The sequence below is a fragment of the Rhinopithecus roxellana genome, chromosome 6 (assembly GCF_007565055.1).
Source record: "Rhinopithecus roxellana isolate Shanxi Qingling chromosome 6, ASM756505v1, whole genome shotgun sequence".
Lineage (NCBI taxonomy): Eukaryota > Metazoa > Chordata > Mammalia > Primates > Cercopithecidae > Rhinopithecus > Rhinopithecus roxellana.
In genome coordinates, this window is record NC_044554.1 from 30,332,865 (window position 1) to 30,350,823 (window position 17,959).

The 17,959-nt window shown below is 39.3% G+C and overlaps 1 protein-coding gene across 2 annotated transcripts in view; it reads right to left on the bottom strand.

The window, feature by feature from the left end:
- Positions 1-17,959, bottom strand: part of CUL1 (cullin 1) — a 103,287-nt gene that overhangs the window by 28,336 nt on the left and 56,992 nt on the right. For both annotated transcript variants that reach the window (XM_030932304.1, XM_030932303.1), the window contains exons 4-9: positions 15,134-15,301; positions 12,563-12,613; positions 12,278-12,368; positions 11,422-11,585; positions 5,525-5,687; positions 4,209-4,339 (exon numbers count right to left, since the gene is read on the bottom strand). In XM_030932304.1, the coding sequence (XP_030788164.1) occupies positions 4,209-4,339; positions 5,525-5,687; positions 11,422-11,585; positions 12,278-12,368; positions 12,563-12,613; positions 15,134-15,301 (768 nt within the window). The remainder of the gene's footprint in view (positions 1-4,208; positions 4,340-5,524; positions 5,688-11,421; positions 11,586-12,277; positions 12,369-12,562; positions 12,614-15,133; positions 15,302-17,959) is intronic.

Consider the following 17,959-nt stretch of genomic DNA (forward strand, 5'->3'; position numbering starts at 1 on the left):
ATATACTGAATGTGTGTGTGTGTTTTTTTTTTTTTTTTTGAGACAGTCTCATTCTGTCACACAGGCTGGAGTACAGCAGTGCAATCTTGGCTCACTGCAACCTCTGCTTTCCAGGTTCAAATGATTCTCCTGCCTCAGCCTCTGGAATAGCTGGGATTACAGATGCCCGCCACCACGCCCAGCTAATTTTTGTACTTTTAGTAGAGACGGGGTTTCGCCATGTTGGCCAGGCTGGTCTTGAACTCTTGACCTCAGGTGATCTGCCCGCCTTGGCCTCCCAAAATTCTGGGATTACAGGTGTGAGCCACTGCGTCCGGACCTGAATGTGTGACAATATTTTCAATGTACGATAGAGTATCATAAATGCCTATTGCTTTTATGCCATTTTAAAGTCAAAAAAGTCATTAAGGTGAGCCATTCGAAGTAGGAGACTGTAGTTGCTTTGGTCAACTAAGAAAAATTAAGAGCCTAGCACAGGGCGAGGCACACACTGTGGGCATTCAATTTTTTTTAAAATGACCACATGAAGGAATGGTCTCTGCTTTCAAGATGCTCCCCTTCAAGCCTCACTACGTGGATGGGGGCCATCGCTTTCTATATTTTAATATAGATTATTTTTCGATACATTCCCAACCTGTTCCTGGGCCAGCAATCATGCATGGGGTCACCTGCCTATTAAACAAGCCATTTCTCCTATTCCTTGCTCAGCTTGAAACCAGTTTTAAATCCCATCCTTGAATATTTGTGTGCAAAGTTCCCGAAGTCCTCCTGGCGCCCCAGTGCAATAGGCTGATTGCCTCACATATCAGTTGAGCACAAATGCCCTTGCTCATGAGGCTCTCTGAAGACTGGAGAGAACACTTCCAAACAGAGCGGAATCCTGACGGACAGTCCCCGCCCGCCGACTCCCAGGTTCGGAGGGCTCTCCCTTCAGTTTCACTTCACTGAGGGCTGCCAGCTTTTAGGTGGCGAGAGGGAGATGCCATGAGGGAAATTCTCTTTGAGCCAGTTTTCCAGAAATAGCCTTTAATTTTTAAATTGGTTTTAACTAGGAAAAAAAATGCCTTAAGAAAAATTCATAAGTAGGTTCTAAAACAACGAACACAAAAAATATTTGACTTACATGATAAACTGGAAACCTCTAAGAATTTCAGTCTAGGCCAGATATTAGCAGTAAAACCGGTTTTCTAACCAAATTAGTGGTATAAAAGGACTAGCCAGACAAAAAACTGTTTTTGGCCTCTCAAAGGAGTTTATTTCATCAATAACAGCTTCAGTGTAACACATACAGTGTTCTAGTCCAGAGAAAGACACAGGACTGATATCACACTTTTTTGCACTTAAAAAAATCACTTAGGTAGTGCCTTCTACAGCATTTAATATGCTAATTATAAATGATTCTCATACACTATGATTCAACTTAATTAGGCAAAAAATTTTTAAACTTTAAAAATTGTGTTCTCAAGGTAATTAAATCCCACTTAAAATCATGTACAGTAATATTAACTTTTACTAACCTTTTTTTCTCCTGATTTTTCATAATCAGTGGGGTTTTGAAAATAATTATGGTTTGGGTTATAATCTGTCTTCTACATTTACCGCATAAATGATAAAAACTAAAACCTATTTAAAAGTATTTGTTTTTTAGCAGCTGTTTCCTTCTTACAATAAGTAATCAAGCACCTACTGTGTGCCAGGCTATGGCCTGGGCACCCACGCTCCCTCTGAGCTTCAATTCTGTGGGCTTTCCCAGAGATGGTGAATGGAGGTAGCAAGCGTGAGCCCAGAGCAGGGAAGGGCACGAGGAAGCCACACACCAGTCAGACAACATTCCAACAGGAGGAGCCAATGGCAAGTTTACAAACAAGAATAAAACTGGATTTTAGGCAACACTCCTTTTGCAGAAAATTGGAAAAGTATTTGCTTTCCTGAACATTTTACTTCATAAGCACAACAATTAAAAAACCCAGAGTTTCATGAGTTCAGTGTAGAAACAGTTCTTATGTAAACAATAAATAGAATCAGTAACTTACTATTAAAAACTAATATTTGACTTCTGCGAGTGAAGGTGGATGCAACGTGGGTTTACTGAGCTATAACTCTTCTTCATGGGGGAAATCTTGTTTTGGTTCTTAAATTCAGGTTAATAAGTGGCTTAGATCTAAGTAGTACAAGCATTGTTTAAAAGCTTGATTTCTCATAAAATGTAACTGCTGGTAAAGACAGTTTATTTGTGTTGTCATTGCTGTCAGATGAAGCTCCCTCAAATAGAGAAATGATTTTACATAGAAGGTATATACTTTTGCTTTAACTGGTCGAGTTAGGTAAATGTCAGATTCAAGACTCCCATTAACAAAGTCGATCGGACAGCATTTATTCAGTGCCCAGAATATCAGGCAGCTGATTGTGTCCAAGAAAGAAAACAATGGGACATAAGAATCACAGTTGATTTTTTCTCCAATTTAGAACCTTACTTTGGTTTGGAAAAGATGAACATTAGAATTAATATCCCATCTTTCCTATAAAACTGAAAAAGTAATTTATAATGCCCCTTTTTTTTTTTTTTTTTTTTCCTTTTTTCCTTTTAAAGGAGACAGGGTCTCACTAGATTGCCCTAGCTGGTCCCGAACCCCTGGGCTCAAGTGACCCTCCTGACTCAGGCTTCTGAGTAGCTGGGACTATAGGTACACACCACTACACCCAGCTATCATGTTTATTTTAAATCTAACTATATTCACATAGAACACGAGTTCCCTAAGGCCAATCTCATACCTAGTATATAGAAATTTACATGAAAAAAACAAAAACTGCTTCGTTAATCTATCTGATGAAACAACAGACTTCCCACTTAATTCATTTCAAGGAAAGTCAAGTAATTTACTTGGCTCTGCTGCCCATATAGGTAAATTGAGTTCTGAATCAACAACTGGGAAGGCATCTTCTATTACTGAAAAAATGTCTTCACCAAATTGGCCCCTTCTGAATCGGGGGTGAGGGGTGTGTGTGTGTGTGTGTGTGTGTGTGTGTGTGTGTGTGTGTGTGAATCAGGCCCTTTAAAGGAACATTTAGCTTGGAAATAAAGTCATAAAAACTGAAGGGTAATTTTTAAATGAGTTTTTTAAATTAAAAAAAATTGTGTGTACTCATAAGAACATGCAGCAGTCATCACTGCTGAGCAATTAGTGCCCTGATTTGAGCACTTTACATGTATTATTTATTCACAAATATCCTATGAGAGAGGCATTATCACTCTATTTAAAAAAAATAAAAATAAAATAAAATGACAGAGACAGAAGTAACTCGCCAAGTGTCAGACTGCCGTCAATGGTGGAGCTGAGATCTGAGCGCAGGCAGCCTGGCCAGGCTCTGGAATCACCACACGGTAAAGACACTGTATGTGCCGACACTGAGGACTCCATACTTAAGTTTTTACTAAAACCTAGAGATCTTTTTCACAAAATCCACGGCTAAGCCAGTTCCCTCCCATATTGTGGGCATAAAATTGTTCTTTAAAACCTAAAGGAAAGCTTTATACTAAACCCTTTAATAATTCCTAGAGGCGGCTGAGTGCCAGCAGGAACTCCAATATTAAACATGGAAACAGAAAAGGAAGGATTAAAAAACACTATTTTTGATAATGCTATCAAAAATAATTAATCATTATGCACAATAAAGTCAAAACAAGAGAAGCTTTCTGCATTCAGACGTAAGAACCATGTGTTTTAGCAGCTTTTCTTCTCGGCCAGGTGTGATGACTCATGCCTGTAATTCCAGCACTTTGGGAGGCCAAGGCGGGCAAATCACCAGAGGTCTGCAGTTCGAGACCAGACTGGCCAACATGGTAAAACCCCGTCTCTACTAAAAAAACAAAAATCATCCAGGCATGGTGGCAGGCGACTATTATCCAGGCATGGTGGCAGGCGACTATTATCCAGGCATGGTGGCAGCTACTCGGGAGGCTGAGGCAGGAGAATGGCGTGAACCCAGGAGGCGGAGCTTGTAGCAAGCCGAGATGGCGCCACTGCACTCCAGCCTGGGCGACAGAGCCAGACTCTGCCTCAAAGAAAAAAATAAAGCCAAAGCAAGGTTCTCAGAGTTCTAATGAAAATGTTACCACTTAGATTTGGAAGTAGAGATGCATAACACATGCTTGCAATTCACATGTGGAAATAATCAGCATGACTGATTGTCAGTGAAATCTTACTTACATTTAAAGCGGCTTCTCCACACTTTTCAATGGCTGCAAGACCCTGATTATGAATGTGTGTCTCCAACAGTTTTTTCAATTCTCCTAGGCCATCCTGGATTCTAGATACAAGATTATACATGCGTCCCAAATCTGAAAGAGGAAGAAACCCCTTTTATGCACTGAAACAAACTTTGCATATCCATTCTACTAATTATGTATTTATACTGAGATGAAAAATACTCTGCAATAACCATGTTTTTAGACTTTAATAACCAATAGCATTTAATTATAACCAAATATTCTCTATTTGGTATACGTATATTTTGCTAAAAGTAACAATGAAATTATGCTATTGTAAGTTTATTTTCCTCCTTACTATGAGAAACCACTAACATAAGAATAAGCAAATATATATATATATCAGAAACAACTCTAATGCTTCCTAAAATTCTCAAGATTGAAATAGTATTTATGCCTGACACATAACAGGCACTCAAATATTTGTTTAAAAATAATGGGCCGGGCGCGGTGGCTCAAGCCTGTAATCCCAGCACTTTGGGAGGCCGAGACGGGCGGATCACGAGGTCAGGAGATCGAGACCATCCTGGCTAACATGGTGAAACCCCGTCTCTACTAAAAATAGAAAAAAACTAGCCGGGCGACGTGGCGTGCGCCTGTAGTCCCAGCTACTCCGGAGGCTGAGGCAGGAGAATGGTGTGAACCCGGGAGGCGGAGCTTGCAGTGAGCTGAGATCTGGCCACTGCACTCCAGCCTGGGCCGCAGACTCCGCCTCAAAAAAAAAAAAAAAAAAAAAAAAATAATGAATATATTTAAGGAGAATATGGATTTCTATCTCAACTATAAAAACAAATGAGTTAAGAAAAGGTCTCCCAAATTCTTCATTTAAGACATGTATATAGCATACGGTTACTTTGTGAGGACCACAGAAGAAAAACCCAAACTTCAGTCTTTTACTGAGCTCCTAACATGCCCCAGGTAAAACATGGCAGTGGTTAAGGGAAATATAAGATGACGGTCTCCTCATTTTAGAGAATTTTTAAAGGAAGAACAGTCAATAAAAATCTTAGGGTAGCATCATTTAATGCTAAAGTGTATGCAGCAAGTCATACTCTAAATACACTCTTCCCTCAAGTCAAACCAACATGCTCTGCAGAAGTCTGAAATCGGTACATAACGATGTACAAACACATGCATCTTTTTAAGAATGACTGACATGGGCAAGTAATGCCGTTGACTTGAGAGTCTAGAATCTCAAGCAATGTCAAAACAGCAGATAATAATAAACACCTACGTTTTATGAGTCTTGTGGCTCACCTTCATTTTTGTCAGCATCCAATAAATTCTGAAATTCTGTGTGGAAAATTTCCAAGTGTTTTTCAATGAGGACTTGTTCACATTTCCTTGCTAATTCATCTTGTGTGCTTTCATGAAGGTAAACCTGAACTCTTCGTTGTTCCTCAAGCAGACGAGCCTCTGCCTGCAGAAAATGAATTCAAGTGAATGGTTTTGATTCATTGGTAAAGAACTGTTACAATTCTTTAATATGTAAATTAAAGGAAATTGAATAATGGCAAATTAAATTCACATGCCAGCTCTAATAAACTACGATTAAGAAAATAAGGGAGGGCTGGGCATGATGGCTCACACCTGAAATCCCAGCATTTTGGGTAGCTGAGGCAGGAGGATTGCTTGAGGCCAGGATTTTGAGACCAGCCTGGGAAACACAGTGCGACCCTGTCTCTAAAAAAAAAATTAGCCAGGTGTGGCATGCACCTGTAGTCCTTCCTAGCTACTCAGGAGGCTGAGGCAGGAGGATGGCTTGAGCCTAGGAGTTAAAGGATATAGTGAGCTATGATCGTGCTGCTGCATTTCAGCCTGGGCAACAGAGCAAGACTCTGTCTCAAAAAACAGAAAGAAAGAAAAAGGAAAAAGTTCTTTGATTTTACAGTAAACAACCATATTTAAACAGCCACTGATGTCTGCCATTTTCTCTGCAATATGTATTTCCATTTCAAACTTCCTTTTTAAGTGCCCTAACAACATCATCATTATTAACAGTTCAAATGTTTTACATCCATTTGAACCCTCAGAGAGTGGTATTTTATCTTTTTGAGGTAATGTCTCTGCCACTCTAAGAAATGAATGCATCTTCTGTGCAGATACTAAGATGTGCTACTTTAGATTAAAAACTACTTGAAGCCAAGAGTCACACAAATATAAGCCCTGAAGTGATTACATGGAAATCATCATCAGAAATCAGACTTTTCAAAAATTTAAAGAGAAACTACTAAATTATCAAAGCAAGGAAGAAATTTCAATAAATTTTTCAGGTGATCTGAATAAAGAGAATTATATTTTGAATTATAAAAATGCCAATACTCTCCAAAATGATTTTTTTAAAAAAATATATTATTTTCAGAGACAGGATCTTGGCCCTGTCTCCCAGGCTGGAGTGTAGTGGCATAATCACAGCTCACTGCAGCTTCAAACTCCTGGGCTCAAGTGATCCTCCTGCCTCAGCCTCCTCTGTAGCTGGGACTGCAGGTGCAAGCCGCCACACCCGGCTAACTTTTTAATTTTTTCTAGAGACAAGGTCTTACTATGTTGCTCAGGCTGGTCTCAAACTCCTGGCTTCAAGCAATTCTCCTGCCTCGGCTTCCCAAAGTTCTGGGATTATAGGCTGTCCAGCTACCGTGCCTTGCCCAGATTTTCAAATTCAGTATAATTTTGGAGAAATCTGGAAAAATTCAACTGGTAATGAATCAATACTCAAGAGCCAAGAAAACATAAAATGAAAAAATGATTGGGTGGGACTTGTACTATCAAGAACTAATAATAATGGGACACTTGTTTAAACCACCTAAGTCAGAACCTTATTACACATTCTAAATAGCTAAATGTGAAAAATAAACTTGGAAAATATCTGTAGTACGTATCAAAAGGTCAATATTCTTAATATACAATGATCTCCAGCAAAGCAGTGAGTACCTCCAAATAAAAACACGAGGAAGAGAAGACAACTCATAAGTGAAGAAATAGAAAAAAGCTTGAAGTTATTGCATTTCCAATGAGAGTTATTGTATGTTCAGTTAATGAAATATCATTACCCACTAAAATAAACACCAACTACTAATAACAAATCATTAGTGAACAAGACACAAAAAACCTATACCATGATTCCAATGTGGTTTATATAATCAGCAACAGTGCCCCAGGCTTGTAGGTTTATGTTATTTATATTTTCCAAAAAGTCTACAGTTAATGTGTAATTTCGTTTTTCTGATTACAAAGCTATTTTAAAACAATAAATGCTGCTTCATATCTAATGTTCCACTAACACTGATAATTCAAGAACCTAAAGCTGGTGGAATATGGAACATGCAAACCAAACAGCACCCCTTTTTCTGTTTTAAGTTAAAACTCTTTCTTGGAAGAACATAATCGATTATCTCAGGCAGCAAAACATACTTTTACCCCTTCCCAGATGAAAGATGAGGCTTTGATGCCATTGCTGATTCATCCTCTGAGAGGCAAAGCTCTCTACCTCTTAGTCTACAGACCCTTCCTGCAGGGGCTGAGGGGCACGAAGAGTGAACAGGTACCTAGGTGATTACAGAAACATTCATGGCCGAGGGGCCTCAACACTAGCTTATTTTATATACTGGCAAAGAAACCAAGGTTGTAGGTATTGTCATCAGGTTTCAGAAAGGACAGTCATTTAGGTTCTCTATTGATTTCAAGTCAAATAGGCTCCTGATCATCACTGTACTTGGCAGACTGTTACATTAGAACACCAAGGTCAAATTCAAATGACTAAATAAAATACGCAATTAAAGATGGCCTTTATTACTTCAACGAGGATTTGTTCTCAGTAAAAACAAAAGGAAAATAAAAACCAAAAAAGACAAGCACATTAATGAAGTATGGTATTTTTTTAAAGTTTTTAAAAATTGACATTAGAAATCTAGTCATACAGAGATTCTATGGCTCAGATCAGTCTCAATCGTATGAGACAGTCAAATCTTTCAGAAACACTAACATGGTTCACTCTTCAAAGCCATCCTTGGAAAGACAAGCCAAATATTCCAGATGTTTCCTCTAAAACACTCCTAATAGAGAAAAGTGAACACAAACCCAGGGAATCTGAACTGCTCTCAACTGGCTAGAATTTTCACAGTATTTCTTGAAGGGTCATGTTTTATCTCAATGTTGTTATATTTCCTGATAGAATGTTTGTTGTAATGTAAACATAATTGTTCCCTAAGTTATTAAGTACGATTTGCCACCCTTTATCCTGTGGTTTTGCATCCTCCCAGGCATACACTGGAGGTTTTGTGGGATATATATTTGTAATACCAAATACATTAGCCTTGCTCTTTGCCACACACCATTCTTAGCACCTTTTAACAAATAAATACCTCATGTGAAAATTTGTAAATATAAAGCTCACTTAATCCGCACTATTACCTATTATTATTATTCACATTTTACAGATAAGGAAATTGAAGAACAGAAGCATTAAGGTCAGCCCCCTAATAAATGGTAGGGTGGGGATTTAAAACTAGACTCATAGCACAGTTTGAGATGCAAGACTATAGGATGAGAGCAGAATTACATGGTCAAATTCCAATCTTATGCTTATAGACTCTCCGCATTATCAACTTTCAGAATGTGATGGAAGTTGTGTTTGGTGTGATCCAGGTGGATTTGGGCCAAACCTTTAACTCCTCTAGAAATGAATCCCCTGTATGGGAACCAGGATGTAGGAAGCACACTGCTTCCTTGAAGGCAGGGCTCATGCTGGATTGGACACATCCAGGCCATTGGAAATCCTTGCTTCTCAACTGTCTTTGGTGTCAGGCCTGGTTTTCAAAACAGATTGACCTGTTCTGGGAGTGCTTCCGTAGTTCTAGCCTAACACACTGGTTTCCTTGCCCTAGAGCACTACTACGTCATAAGTGTGGACAAAGGAGATGACCACAATCCTCTAATCAACCCATAAAAAGAACAGGCTCGCACCACTGTCATGGATGTGCATCTGGATAAGAGGTCTTTAGGGACATAAAGTTTTAAAAGAATCACCACATACAGCAGAGTTTAATAAGAGAAGTGTTTAGGAATACAACACTGTCATATTAAACAATGAAATAACAGGCAATGCTAACATTCAAAACAGATTATGTTTCAAAAGTTCATTTGTTAGGCAGTTGTTTGAAACTCTAGGTGAGCTGGTTAGGTTCCAGATCAGCATACAAAAGTCAATTTAGCCCACCATTCTACACAAGGAACTATTAATATTCCAAGTATAATACTCTGAATAGTTCCGTTTTCGTTAAATTTTGAGATAGCAGAAATTTGTCAAGGACTTTCAACTTCAAACTTCTAAGCCCATTTATAACCACTATCTCCTATAGGAAAACACATTCAGGTCACCACAAACAAACCAGACAGAACTTTCTCTATGAGGTTAGAGCAGAGCTGTTGCTTTTAATTGACTTTCTATCTCAGCTTAGGGAAAAGAGATTCCGCAGTCCATTCATGCTCCAAGTGAACAGGGAATAAAGGGCAAGCAGGTGTCAGGCTTGCAAAGATCCAGACTCCTGGAGATCTCCGAGTACAAGGGTCCTCAAATGCTGGGCTGTGGGCCAGTATGGCTCTGTGGCCTGTTAGGAACTGGGCCGCATAACAGGAGGTGACCAGCAGATGAGTGAGTATTACCACCTGAGCTCTGCCTCCTGTCAGATCAGGGGCAGCATTAGATTCTCATAGGAGCTCGAACCCTATTGTGAACTATGCATGTGAGGGATCTACGTTGCGCACTCCTTTGATCTGAGGTGGAACAGTTTCATCCCCAAATCATCCCCCTTCTTCCCCCCACCGCCGTCCATGATGCCAAAAGGGTTGGGGACCACTGTACTAGTATAGCTAGGTCAAGCATCAGCAAATCGTAGCCTGTAGGCCAAATTCGGCCTGCCTGCCTTTTTCTGTAAATAAAGCTTTATTGGAACCCGGCCACACTCACTGGTGTACATATCCCACTGGCTGCTCTGTGCTGCAAGAGCAGAGTTGAACAGCTGCAAAAGAGATCACATAGCTCACAAAGCCGAAAGTATTTCCTATCTAGCCCTTTACAAGATAAGTTTGCTGACTCCAGACCTATGTCATTCCTTAGAGTCTAAATCCAGGATGTCTATATTTCTCTTCTTTTTTTTTTGAGACGGAGTCTCGCTCTGTCATCCAGGCTGGAGGGCAGTGGCACAATCTCGGCTCACTGCAACCTCCGCCTCCCAGGTTCAAGTGATTCACCTGCCTCAGCCTCCTGAATAGCTGGGACTACAGGTTTGTGCCACCACGCCCGGCTAAATTTTTTTGTATTTTTAGTAGAAACGGGGTTTCACCACGTTGGTCAGGCTGGTCTCAAACTCCTGACCTCAGGTGATCCACCTGCCTCGGCCTCCCAAAGTGCTGGGATTACAGGCGTGAGCCACTGCGCCTAGCCAGGATATCTGTATTTCTAAGAAAGAGAACAAAGAGTAGTAATTCTACTAGATCTTTATTATCAGCGGGCCATGGTTACTCACATCTGTAATCCCAGCAATTTGGGAGGCCCAGGTGGCAGGATCACTTGAGCCAAGAGTTTGAGACCAACCTGGGCAACCTATCTCTACAAAAATAAAACAATTAGCTGAGTGTGGTGGCTCATGCCTCTAATCCCATTACTTCTGGAGGCTGAAGTGGGACGATAGCCATCCTCTCATATTAGAATTTAAATCCTAGTTTCAGAAGAACCTTTCATCTAATATAATCCTGAAAGCCATGTAACAGATTCTTAGGGGTATTTTAGAAGCAAAAAAGGAAAAGCTTAAAGTTTGCAAATCTGAGAATATTTGTTTCTTAAAATTTTCTCATTGACGTGACTGTTATGCCCATTATATATAAATCCACATTCTAGGATAAACAGTTTAAAAAGTCATGTAGCTATTATGGTTATATCCTTAGAACAGCAAGGAGAACTCTTAGTAATGATTACCAAATTAATTTATAGAAGCTCCTTGGAGAATTAGGAGAAGCACTTGCACCTGATGAAGACACTACAGAAAAACAATGCCCAACAAATGACTTGTAAAGAAAGCTGTATATGCTAAAAAGAACTCACTTGAGTAGCAATGACTTTAACTTAAGTCTACTTAAAGTACTATATTTAAGCTTACCTTTTTCATATATTCAGTAACTGGGTTCTGCTGCAAGAATTCAGTACTCTCTCTGGTATAAAATCTCTCTGTGTCAGCCAAAAATTGAGATTCAAAGGATTCTTTATACACTGTTAACGTAGGGCCCTTTGCAAATGCATCATCTTCATTCAGCCCCAATTCCACTAGAAATGAATATGAGCTATATTTCAATTACCCTATTTTTTTGGTTATATTTCACAGAATATACTTAGGTGTAGCATTCAGTTTAAGTTATGTTTAAAAGGTAAATGTGAAATGGCAGGACATAAGTAACTCTTACTCACTAGTATTAAAGTACACTCTTTCAATAAAATAAAAAAGGAAAAAAATCCAAGATGTATAAATAGCAAGTAATTCTGACCCATGGCCAGGTATGCTTCAAAATTATGATGAAGTTCCTTTAGAGAACTTTTATATTTCCAAAAGCGATAAAAATAACTAATGTTAAATTTGCAAAGAAATACAATGCTACCCAAGTTTTTAAGACATTGTATTACTTTATCAGTTTCTCAATCTCAATTTTTCAAGCTGATATAGATTTCTGGTTATCATTGAGCTCACACTCTAACATGTCCAGTAATCCACTACGAGACCAGAAAAGAAAATAATTAAAATGTCTATTTCATCAAAATTTCCTTAAGGCACACGGATCAAACAGCTTTTATGTTGGATAAAAACAAAGTCACACTGACTTAAAAAGAAAGAGAAGTACCTTCGTAAATGCTAACAATGTCCTTTATAATATGAAAATATTTTAAAGTGAAATCTGTTAGAGCATTGTCATAATTGCCATTTGATGTGGAAACTTTGAATAAACTAAAGGGAAATTATTTACCGTAAGACTGTACAACTCCACTAATCAATCTTGTATTGATGGTTTCACCATTCCTTTCCTTTTCAATCAGCTTTAAAACAGCATTTGTTACCTTTAGAAAGGATGTAGAAAAACATTACACAGGTTATAGAATATGATAATATATTACTACATATCCCTTAAACATTCACAGCCATTAAAGAATGTAAGATGGGATAATGCAAAGGAGTGAGCAGACAAAGGCTAAGCAACGAAACTGTGGAGGGATTTTAAAAGGAACATGCACACGCTCACACCAGTAGGTACCTGTTTATTCAGTGGCCTGAACAGACAGTCTCGCCAAGTCACCAATGCAAGCTGGAGAAAAAAAAGTACAAAATGTCTATACTTTTACTATGTTTTTCCAAGACTGAAGTCATAGGAAATCATCTAAATCTCAAGTTACTTCATCACAATTTCTAGATTACAAGTTGGTCAAAATCTGCTATCATGACGAAATCAGAAAACCACTCTCAAGAGCCAACAACGTCAAGAGGTATCCAAGCACAGACATTTGTCAGCTCAACTTCTTTCTGTATATTTTCTTTAACTGTTGTTGAAAACAGTATAGGAAAAGTTTAAAAACCGTCATGATTTTTAGGAGTCTGTGATGTTACTGTAGGGTACACATTTAGGTCAAGCAGGTTTCCAAAAGGAAATGAACCAATATCATCCTGATTCCTATACTAACAACTTTTGAGTCTCAAGAAAGCATTTATACGTGAAAAAGAAAAGAAATCCCATGAGCTATTCCACAATACACACATATGTCAAAAAGGCATGGTGTACACATTTTTGTCAGTTAAAAAATAAACAAAATGTTAAAGGGGAAGCACAAAAACCCCAAATCAAACAACTAAACCTAGAAAGTTTTGTTAGAACCAGATTAACTACATAGCAAAGTATCATTATGAAGCAATTAACAATTTTGGTATAGAAACTGGAGCTACACAAACAATAAAAACAAGTCATGCATCCAGGATACATTATGCTTTTCTTTCTTTTCTTTTCTTTTTTTTTTTGAGACGGAGTCTCGCTCTGTCGCCCAGGCTGGAGTGCATTGGCGCAATCTCAGCTCAGTGCAAGCTCCGCCTCCTGGGTTCACGCCATTCTCCTGCCTCAGCCTCCTGAGTAGCTGGGACTACAGGCGCCCGCAACCTCGCCCAGCTAATATTTTGTATTTTTAATAGAGACGGGGTTTCACTGTGTGAGCCGGGATGGGATGGTCTCAATCTCCTGACCTCGTGATCCGCCCGCCTTGGCCTCCCAAAGTGCTGGGATTACAGGCGTCAGCCACCGCGCCCGGCCCTTTTCTTTTTTTTCTTTAGACAGGCTCTCACTCTGTCACTCAGGGTAGAGTCCAGTGGTAGGATCATGGCTAACTGCACCCTCCACCTCCTGGGCTCAAGCGATCCTCCCACCTCAGCCTCATGTGTGGCTGGGACTATAGGTGCGTCACCATGCCTGGATACACATTTTTGTAGGTCTCATTATGCTGCCCGGGCTGGTCTCCTGTCTCGGTCTCCCAAAGTGCTAGGATTACAAGCATGAGCCACTGCAACTAGCATTATGTTTTTCTTTTAAATTTGTCAAAAGTGAAGCTACAAAGTATTGCTATTATAGCAACATTCTTGGATATGGTGATTAACTCCTTTATGTAGAATCTGACATTTTAACAAAACTAGTTTTAAAGGGCACTGCCTGTGTTGATCTGACACTCTATGAACAGACTGTTCTGGGTCCTCCCTTAATTGCTGTAGAACACTGGTTCTCAAATTGGAGCATGCATCAGAATTGTCTGGAGAGCTTCTGAGTCCTCCCTTAATTGCTCTAGAACACTGGTCCTCAAACTGGAGCATGCATCAGAATTGTCTGGAGAGCTTGGTAAAACATTGCTCGGCCCCATCTCCAGAGTTTCTCTTTAAGTCTAGGATGAGGCCTGAGAATGTGCATTTCTAACAAGTCCCCAGGTGATGCTGACAGAGCAGGTTTGGGGACCTGATACAGTTTGGCTACACCCCCACCCAAATCTCACCTTGAACTATAGCTCCCATAATTCCCACATGTTGCGGGAGGCACTCAGTGGGAGAGAACTGAATCATGGGGTGGTTCCCCCACACTGTTCTCATGGTAGTGAATAAGTCTCACGAGATCTGATGGTTTTATAAGCGTTTCTGCTTTTGCTTGGCTCTCATTCTGTCTTGCCTGCCACCATGTAAGATGTGCCTTCTGCCATGATTATGAGGCCTTCCCAGCCATGTGGAACTGTTAAGCCCATTAAACTTTTCTTTATAAATTACCCAGTCTCAGGTAGTTTTTTATCAGAAGTTATGAAAACAGACAAATACAGGACCATACTTTGAAAGCCAATGGACAAAAAAACCCCTTTTGTTGACTGAAGCAACATATATTAATGAGGGTGATTTAGTAATTAAGTCAGGGTCCTCTCCCTGAAGCAGGGTTTCCCAGACTATAAAGCATGGGAGGGCTAATCCTCAGGGCTCGCCCTCAGGTATGGCACCTGATTTGCCTGGGACTGCCAGGACTCAGGACTTTCAATGAGAAAACTCATGCAGTTCCATGCAAATTGTGATGGTAGGGTCAGGTAATTAAAGAAGAAATTTTTAAAAAGCAAATGCAGAAATGGACAAATTGTATTTTAGAACTCCAATTTACCCATTCTTCTACTTTCTTGCTAAAAAATATTTAAGGGACATTTATTGATAAAACAATGAAAATTAGTTTACTACTCTGAAAAAAGCTTAATATTTGCCTAGATTCTCTTACTAAAAGACAATTTATCATTTTTAAAAAACACATTTAAAACAAAACTCTTACTGAATAGATTTCATATATTCCTTTTCGTCCTTCGTCACATTCACGGCGAACCCAATGTCTATTGAGGTAGGCACAAATTCCATTCAGTACTTTGCTTGAAAATCGATAATCTTCCCATTGTTGAGTGTAGAATTTCAGTACACTCTCATCCATCAAATCTTCTCCATCCTAAAAACAAGTTAACTAAAGCTTTAAGACGACTAATTTGTCACATTATAAATTAAAAATAAAAGTTAATAACATCTACTGTATTAAAATACATTGATACATGTGATTTTAGATGGCTTCTTTAAATTATTCTGTATATAAAAACATGCTAATAAACTCACAAGAATATAGTAAAACAATTCTTTCATCTCAAATTAAACAGGAACATTTTTCATGGTATTAAATATCCACACTCAAAAAAAAGTACCCTGAACATTTGATATGCAGGTAATTCCTTTTTATTAAGAAATTTACCTCAAAATCATCTGTATTTTTAATATTTTGTTTAAAAAAAAATTTGGCCAGGTACAGTGGCTCACACCTGTAATCCCAGCACTTTGGGAGGCCGAGGTGGGCAGATCACTTGAGGTCAGGAGTTCAAGACCAGCCTGGCCAACATGGTGAAACCCTGTCTCTGCTAAAAATACAAAAGTTAGCCGGCTGTGATGGTGCATGCCTGTAGTCCCAGCTATTCGGGAGGCTGAGGCAGGGGACTCGCTTGAACCCAGGAGACGGAGGCTGCAGTAAGCCAAGATCCTACCACTGCACTCTAGCCTGGGCAACAGAGCAAGACTCTGCCGCCCCCCCTCCCCCCCAAAAAAGAAATCAAATCAACATGTCCTACTCAGCAATTCAGACAACGAGGCTAATACTATTCAATTTTTAAATGTATCTTCTTCCTTCTTAAAAACCATAAAAACACTTTTTTGTGGTAATCTATAAAAATAATGTGAGTACGATAGTATAACAATACTTCCTCTTTAACAAGCCCTCATAAAGAAAATGTGCATTTACCAAAATTATTTTTATCCAGATTTCCAAAACTCGAGTCACGAATTTTTATTTGAAGGAGACTAACTTGAAATTTTTTCTTAGGGATGAACGGCATCTCCAAAGTAAGCTTTACCCTTTAAAAACATTAATGGCACTGTATGGCAGCACTGCCATTTAGGTGTGTGGAGCAGAGAAGCACGAAAGAGGAAGGTGGGGGCGGAACAGCTGCAGGAAGGGCTGGGGCGAGCCCACTGGCTTCTCTGAGCCTCAGTGTCTTCAGTGAAAACTAAATGGCTACGACAAACTTGAAGCTTCAACTGTATAAGGTACACGAGTGACCGAAGAAGCCACGTAAAAACCTGATCATCTCGACACACATAATTTTTTGTTCATTTAAATTTAAATAATATGAAATGAACTTTAAAATGTAAAGCTAAGCTATTTTGGTTGATGGTACCTGACCTTTTTAAAATGCAAAAATATCACTGATGGCATGGTCATCAACATTATTACTTAGCACAATACACTGTTTCTTACTTTAGTACTAAAGAATAATTAATTAGAACATTCACTTTACAATGTGTTATGAATAAAAAGAACAGTGGCTTCAGCAAGACCTTAGAAACACCATGTGAGGAAGATGAAAATAATACACTAGTCACAACTTGTGGCCAGCCAACTACATACAGTCTGTTAGCGTGATGTTTTAAAGTTTTCAATTAGCTTGTAAAAATAAATTAGGTAAAACAATTTTGCAGCATGCAGAAATTTCTGCACATTGTGTAAATCAAAAATATTTAAAATATATACACAGAAGAGTTCCTGCAAATTTCCCTGGGTTGAGAGTATAGACATCTTCACTCTGTGACAGTGTAGAACCAGATGAAGGACCCACTTGCTCATCTTGTGGCTAGATACAAGGAGTCACACTGCCTTTGCTACAAAGGATGAAGACCAAGGAAGAAAAAGGCGGGAGATGAAGGGGAAAAGACTCCACCACTGCCCAACCAAAGGCTTGGAGTGGGAGGGACCTATGCTAGAAGGAAATGGATATTCACAGTGAAACTCATCCTAGTCACGAGCACAACTTCACAGCAGTTTTGAAATACACGTCATGACCAGGCACTGTGGCTCACACCTGTAATCCCAACACTTTGGGAGACGGAGGCAGGAGGACTGCTTGAGCCCAGGAGTTGGAGACCAGCCTGGGCAACATAAAGAGACCCTGATTCTACAAAAGATTTAAAAATTAGCTGGGAGCTGGGTATGGTGGTACATACCAGTAGTCCTAGCTACTCAGAAGGCTAAAGTGGGAGGATTGTTTGAGCCCAGGAGTTGGAGGCTGCAATGACCTACGATTGGACTACTGCACTCCAGCCTGGGTGACAGAACAAGACCCTGTCTTTAAAAAAAAAAAAAAAAAAAGGGAAAAGAAAAGAAAAAAAAATACTTCACAACCATGTGTAAAGAGCAAGATCACATTTGAAAAACATGGTTTCCAAGACTGAATAACCTTACAATTATTTATACACCTGACAGGGAACCCCACGTTGGGTTTACAGTAAATGTAGGTAATATGAATACGTATTTGCTTTAAATAAAAAAGTTCATCATTTCTAACAACCAAATCCAAAATGGTTGGTAACTTAAGGAAGGGACTATTATGCTAAAAGGTTATCAAATCTTTCTAATTTAAAAAAACAGAATGAGCTGGGCACAGTGGTAAGCATTTGCAGAGTCTCAGCTACTCAGGAAGTTGAAGTGGAAGGATCACTTGAGCCCAGGAAATCAAAAATCCAGCCTAGGCAACATAGTGAGATCTCCATCTCGAAAAAACAAAACCCC